The sequence below is a fragment of the Buceros rhinoceros genome, unplaced genomic scaffold (genome assembly GCF_000710305.1).
Source record: "Buceros rhinoceros silvestris isolate BGI_N320 unplaced genomic scaffold, ASM71030v1 scaffold43824, whole genome shotgun sequence".
In the NCBI taxonomy this organism is placed as follows: Eukaryota; Metazoa; Chordata; class Aves; order Bucerotiformes; family Bucerotidae; genus Buceros; species Buceros rhinoceros.
This window is the reverse complement of record NW_010408415.1, coordinates 6878-14216: the sequence shown is the minus strand read 5'-3', so window position 1 is coordinate 14216 and position 7339 is coordinate 6878. Positions and strand designations below refer to the sequence as shown.

General features: G+C 39.6%; 1 protein-coding gene across 1 annotated transcript; it reads right to left on the bottom strand.

The window, feature by feature from the left end:
• Positions 1-37: 37 nt before the first annotated feature.
• LOC104492310 (uncharacterized protein KIAA1377-like) lies at positions 38-6164 on the bottom strand (the record flags this gene model as incomplete). Its single annotated transcript, XM_010134851.1, is given in 3 exon segments — positions 38-156; positions 1692-1802; positions 4040-6164. Coding segments are annotated over 3 exon segments (2355 nt in total), but the record flags the coding sequence as incomplete, so codon positions are not given.
• Positions 6165-7339: the final 1175 nt, after the last annotated feature.

The window sequence follows — 7339 nt, the reverse complement described above, 5'->3', positions numbered from 1 at the left end:
ATATACAATTTAATATTTAAATATATTCAATATTTACCTGCGCATGATGAGCAGGCTTCCATCTTTTAGAGGCTACACTTTGTCTTCTGTGTTCTGAAAAGGCTCTGTGTTTATTTTCATGGTTGTCAAAAATTTGCTTTTGTCTTGTAACAACACCTTAAATGACACGCATACCAAAAAAAAAAGTGTAAAAACATGAGAAAGGTAATAGTAGCAAAACTAATAATAGTGAGGAAACGTGTCTGTCCAAATTTAGATGCTTTACCTGTATATATTTGCATCTGATCTCGCTAACTGTATTTTCTTACAGTGAAGAGAGAGAAACAGGCACTTCTGAGGCATATTTAATTTGATGTTAGCACAGGACTGTAAGATACAGATGTGGACTGTGTGTGGACGTTTATAAGCAGGTTAAGTGAAGCTGCACTTTGGATCCCAGATAATAAAAATGGTCTGTACAAAAATACAAGGTGGTCTTAGCAGGGAAGGGGGAGAAAGGGTAGTGAACATCACAAAAAGTGAATATACCAAATATTGAATAATGTGCCAAAAAGTAGCGTTTTAGAAAATAAATTGCATTTAGAGAATAATTCTGAAGTCTAAATTGTCCAACACAGTAAATGCCTGTTGCCAAGATGCTCCGTCTTGTATCTTAACGGATTCAACGTTTGTTAAGATCACATAGCACTGTGCAGAAGACATGTAACAGTTCACAGTTTATTTGATTCATGGAATCGCAGAATGGTAGAGGTGGGATGGGACCTCTTGAGGTCATCTGGTCCAAGCAGGGCCACCCAGAGGCGGTTGGTGTTCCTGATGTTTAGATGGCACCTCCTCTGTGTCAGTTTGTGCCCAATGCCTCTGGTCCTTTCAGTAGGCTCCACCAAAAAGAGCCCGGCTCCGTCTGCTTTGCACCTTCCTTCCAGAGGTTTGTAGACACTGATAAGATGCCCCTTGTTCCCCAGGCTGAACAGTCTCAGCTCTCCCAGCCTCTCCTCATAGGAGAGATGTTCTAGTCCCTTCAATGTCTTCCTGGCCCTTTGTTAGATGATTGTCTCCAGTCTGTCCATGTCTCTCACACTGAGGAGCCCTGAACTCCTCCAGGTGTGGCTTCACAGGTGTGACTCGAATGCAAAGTCATGGTTTAAAACCTTAGTTCTACAGCTTGAGATTTGGTAGATAATCTTACTAATTTATCCAGCTGATTACTAATTTTAATGACAGTACTGCTGCATAGTAGTTCCCCTTGGCTAGAGGGGCCTAACCCAGACACTGTATCTCAAATTTATCCCATTTCTTTCTGGTGTAATAATACATTTTCGAAATTAAAGCATCAAGTTTCAAAATTAAAATGAAGTTCTAAATTAAACTTCCATGCATACAAACCATAGATGCAAACTGGCTTTTTCATGTGCAAGTCAGCAATCTACATATCCAAGGAGATATTGTATTCTCATTTGTAACCACACTTACTTGAATTGTAAATGCAGTCACTTGGGAAAATAAATTGCCTATTTATTTACATAATAATTATTTACATGTGCAGTTTAATACATGGTTCATGACTAGATCAAGAGGTCTTTTAGTGATTTAACATAGTTTTGTTTCTTTAGTTGTTATTACAGTGATATTTAACAAAGCATTTACAGAAAAAGAAAACAACTCATTGATCCTAGGAGCAGATTTCAAACTAATCATCCTGCTGCTGCCATAAACAGTGACATGGGACACGTTAGCTTTAAAAGGTTAACTTTTAGTTATAGGGTAGTTATTGTAATGTGACACATGGTGCTGAACAGCACCTGAAAAGAAATGTGATCAGATTCTATTGAATATAGGGGAAAATTTTCAAAGCAGCAAAGAAGAAATCCTTTGTTATATTAGTAATCACATAATGTTTTTGCTGAAAAATAAAACCCAAAGTTGTTCAATTGATATGCATCAACACTTAATTTAATTGGTTTGCAGTAAATATTAGATCTATGCCAAGGAAAAGATTCCTTGGGGAAAAGTAAGACAAAAATACAGTGAGCAGTAGTGTCTTTAAGGGCATGAGATACTGAGCAGTCTACCCCTGTGTAACGACGAGCATGAGAGTTAGTCCTGGATGTGTCACAGACTAAAAGTTAAATAAAGCATTTTACTGACTGAACACCAAAGGAGTCAAAACAATTCTGATATCCAGCTACAGCATACGTCAGCCAGAGCAGGTACCACTTGAAGGCTGGCAGACCAAGTGAAGGAAGATCCTCATGGACAACAATTTTATTTATTCCTCTTGTTCTCCCTTATTCTTTCTGTACATTTGGCCAAGCATTGGAAGGGTCACATTTCGCCAGTGTCCTCACAGTGTCACTCCGTAATAGTGCCACAGCAGAGATTTCCCTCCAAACAACGCAGGATTCAGTCTGCCCTAGGAAGCCCTTCAGGGAAAAAGGCTGTGGTGACCTATGGGCGATTGCAGGCCATAGGCCAAATAATAGCAAGACATTAACAGTTATCTGGAGTGTTTAAAATGAAGAAGACTTTCCAAACACAAAATCTAAGCAGATACTGAGAGAGGGACTCCCACCCAAATTTCACAGCGTTTACTCAGCTCTTCCTCTGAAAGAGCTGGGACTGTGTGACACGGGAATGTAGCGTTTAAAGTGATGCTGCAGACGGTGTTAGCAGTGCCCACAACTCTGACCCAGTAAATTTCCTGATTCATTGATCTGATGTGCAAATAAGGACATCAAGAGGCAAGTAGCTCTGCTGGAGGCAAGGCTTGGGAATGCAAGACTTCATTCATTTCCAATGTAAAATCAAACAGCTTAACCTCAGTCACACATACCTGGAGCTCATCTGTTTGACTTTGAACTGGAATGGACAAGCAGATAACATTTCTGCTTTCCCACCCCTGCTTTAGGCCAAGAATATTCACCCACCTCTGCTCTTACACAGCTGAGCTGTTCTGAATCACTCCGTCACTAAAACTATATATTGCTGTAGAGAAAAGTAGGAATTTAGGGGTATTTTTAAGTTATGGAAATTACTTATTTTGCTGGAAAGTATCTTTGGGCTGCATGGCCAATCCTCAGGGTGATCCCAGGACGTGAGGCGGTTCAGAGTGGCCGCTTGTACCTGAATCCGAGTCTACAGGAGCTCTGCCTCCAGCTGCAACCCTCAACAGAGGCAAACCAGCACACAACATACAAATTGCAAGCACAGGGATGCCCGCAGTGCCCAGGGCACACAATACAGCTCGGCTGCCGAGGAGAAACCAGGCAGTGCCAGAAGCACGAAACTTGGTTTGAAATGTAAAAACCAGGAGTTTAAAGTGTATTCTCCCCAAATTTCTTATGCATCTTTCCTTTATCTTACCAGTCAATCTCTGCATCATACTGGTCTCAAGGTAAAATTTTAATAAAATGTAGGATTGCTCCTCAAATTTTAAAAAATTCTTTAAAATTGAAAATTCTTTTAGTTTTAAAATTCTTTAAAACTTTCCAGCACAGCAAAATTTATCTGGTAGAAGGTTTTAATTTTTAAGGTACACTTAGATTTTTTGACCATTAATTATATTACTAGGACTAAAACTTAATAATTTGGGGCATTTACAGTTTCAGCTTTTAAAAAACATGGTAGATCTACATTTCTTTCCCTCTCAGGTGGCAGTGACTGCTGGACAACAAGCTATGACTCCCAGTTACCTTGTAAAACTTGCTCACATAAACTTAGTCACTTCCTCCTACATCATTATTTAAACCACCTGTCACATCTGCTCATTAGTCGGGAATATAATCTCAGGGAAAATACTTCCTTTTCGCTTAATACTGTGCAGAGCTATTAAAAATGGGGATCGACGTTTGAGAGGCCTCTGGGCACCACTGGAATAGAAATGACAGTGACAAATGGCGGAAACTTGTTAAAACTGGCTGTATTGTGCGAGTGGATAGAAGGCTGGATGTTTTAACTGAAAACAAATTTGTGATGTAATTGAAAAAGACTTTTGCCTGAACAAACCCCCCCACCTCAGACCCAGAAACATGACTCTTACCAGTAGCGGAGTCTTTTGGAGCCGGGGCAGTACGTGCTCCTTGCCAGGAGGTACTTGTTTTTCCAGCTGCTGGGATATGATGGAGATGTAATCCACTTTCTGCATCCAGACGTCTTCTTTCAGGGCAAGTTACTGAATGATCTTGACAGGCGCTCGTCCCAAAACTATTTACAGAACAAGTATTTTTCGCCCAAGGTTCGTATTTGGCCACGCTGCAGCCAGGTGTAGGGATGGCAGCGGCCAAGTCAGAACGACAAGGAATACTCTCACTGTTTCCCGTATCATTTCTATTTAAAACCGGACCTGCTAACACCGCACGCCTTTCATTTAAGTAATTCCTGCTTGTAGTGTTAACTTGACGACTTGAAGGCAGCAGTGGCTGATACCCAGGGCTGGAAGCATTTTTGCCAACTCTGCTTCCCGGCAGAGGTGCGGATGGTGGGTGAGGTGCTAGCAATTTCCCCGGAGCTTTCCGAGTTTTGTTGGCTTCAGCCAACTGCGGTTGGATTATAGCATCTGTTCTCTTCTTGGGCATAAAACTTGACTGGGCTCTTACAGATGTTGTTCTTCTAGTTGTTTTGGCCTTATTTTTTAGTTGATTACCTTCATTAATTTTAGAATTATTACTACATAACGAGGGTTTATTGTCTTCATCTTTTGATACCATCCAAGCTGTTTTAGCAGACATAGCAGACATAAATATATTCAGAGACGTGCATTCTTTATTTGATTCTTCATTATTGACATTTGGTTTTAATATATTAAAGTTTTCCTGATGTTTTTTTATGAACATGGGGTTTGAAGGTTGAGCAACAATACTTAAATTAGTCTGAGGAGCATTATTTGTAGTTTGAGCATATTGCAGCCGTGCAGAAGATATTTCACTGTGGTTTTTTTCATAGCATTTACCATTATTTTCTATTATTATCTGGGTCATTGGATCACACCATCTTAGCTTTCTATTGTATTTTTCATTTTCTGCACTTTTCCTTTTTATTTTTGCCAGTTCTAAACTGTCTCTGATAGAAGACACGGGTCGTGTTCCAGCACTGATCTTGTGGTTCATAACCACAGCTTTGAGATGACTGGGTTCATATTTAGAATCCTTCTTTAAGATACTTCTGAATAGCTTTGCTCTTTCTCTTTCAAGAATATTGTATTTCAGGGGTTTGTACTGTGCAGGAGTGCTAGAACTGGACTCTGTGCCAGACTCCAGTGACATAGTTTCAACCATATTCCCCATTTCTTTCTCTTTGTTGTTCTGTTGCTTAACATCACACAGAATGGAGGCATTTGGTATATCCTGAAACAAAGATGATCCTGGATTAACGTTATTGATACATTTAATATTTGCTTCTTTCGTTTCAGTCATTTTTCCTGGGGTGTTTTTTAAAAACTCCGTGCTGGTATTTTTGTCCCTTGGTAACGTATCAGCTGTGCTGGGAAGGCCAGTGGAACATCCCTGATTAGGAAATAAGATCACAGCTGTTGCAATAGGTTGACTGGAGGTTTGCACAGACACAGGTCTTTTATGTGGGGTCATTTCAAAACTCTGATCCTGCATCAGATTGTGAACTCTTTGTCCCGGAATGGAATCAGGGCTGGCCCAGGCTTTGCTAGGATTGAAAACAGGAGGACCTGTGGCTGATGTGCGAGCCTTTCCAGAGGACGGCCTGCTTCTTTCGTCTTTCAAATTTTGCAGAAAATGAAATGCGTTATTTACAGAGCTTTCCACCTTACCAGAGGCAGAGAACTCTGCATTTTTTTTCCCAGATCTGTGAGAAGAGGATTCCTCTTCTGAATTGTTTACATGTTCTGCAGGAGTTAGAACATTCTGTTTAGCTGAAAGGTCATGAATAGGTAAGTTGCGGTGGTATTGTGAATCTGCGTTTCTCAGCCAATTATTTAGATGCATATTTTTGTAAGAAGTACTTTGAGCTGTATAAAGCAAAGCATTATTCCTCATCTGTGATTTTTCTGGATTGGACAGGGCACGGTCACGCTGTGTAGTCAAAGATGATTCATTCCGTGTTGTGTAATTTCCAGTTTGTTCTCCAGCCTCAAGACTGTCAAGGCTCGACAGGCTTTCTGAATCATCTGCTTGCTTGATTTCTTGATGGAAATTCTGAAATACAGGCATAAAACCAGACTGCTACATTTATCAGAAATTTTTTTTTTTTTTTTTTTTTTTTTTTTTTTTTTTTTTTTTTTTTTTCTGATACTGATTTTTCATTAACGAGAGCTTAGGCTAAAGTACAACCAAAATTGAGCCTGGTGTTTTTACAACTTGGGGTCAGAGCACCGTGAGTGTTTCCATCAAGTCAAACTTAACCTGTGTTTGACTGCAAAAGAAAATGATGTCGTTTGGTTATGAAATTCAGAGGAAGGAGCTGCATAGTTCAACAAATTTAATTATAAGTTTTATATAAATTCTGAAATATCCAAAAAGGAACAAGATTTGTGTAAACAACACTACTGTTTCTGGATTGCCCTATGACACAGGATGGTTTTCGTGCTCCAACATGTAAAGGAATTCACAAAATGAAAGGGAATCCATGAAAATGCAGATCTGAGGATGGATCTGCCCCAAACAGGAATTTTTCCATAATACTAGACTGCATATGTTTATTTCTATGCCAAGAGCCACATTCATGAGGATTTAAGCCCTGTCATGGCAAACACAGAAAACATCTCTCATAATCACAAGTGGTTAACACCTCCTCCTCTTATCATTCAGAAAGAAGGAAATATCATCTGATCTCTGAGGCCAGATCAGGTCTAAGGGACTATGGGAGTCCCTTCCACCACCCCAACTTCTTCCTTGAACTTTAGTGATGCATGAGAGCAACCTGCACCACCCAAATCACCACTGGGGACACACACAACTTTATGTCTGTACTATACAGACACTTGCTTCATATTACATCTCCACCCAAACACTGAGGTGCCTGACATGGTTGAAAACACACTTGTTTAAGTACAAGATTTCAACATATACTTGTTTTCCTTTATGTCTACGTGTATCAACTATTTTCACAATCTCGTACACTGTCTTTTGTGGAAGTAACCAGCAACAATAAATTATAGGAAAGAAATTATAGTGAACTTGCGGAAGTTCACTTCCACACAGCTCAACGGATAAGTGATTTTAAACCATATGTTGGAAAAAATAAGCTGCATTAGACATGTAGTCACATGCAATTAATTTTTTTTTCATTAGTGACTTTAAATGGAGAATGTTTCAAGGAACAAAGTCTTTTAATCTTGTTATGCGATTGTATATTCCCTGGCAATTACAAT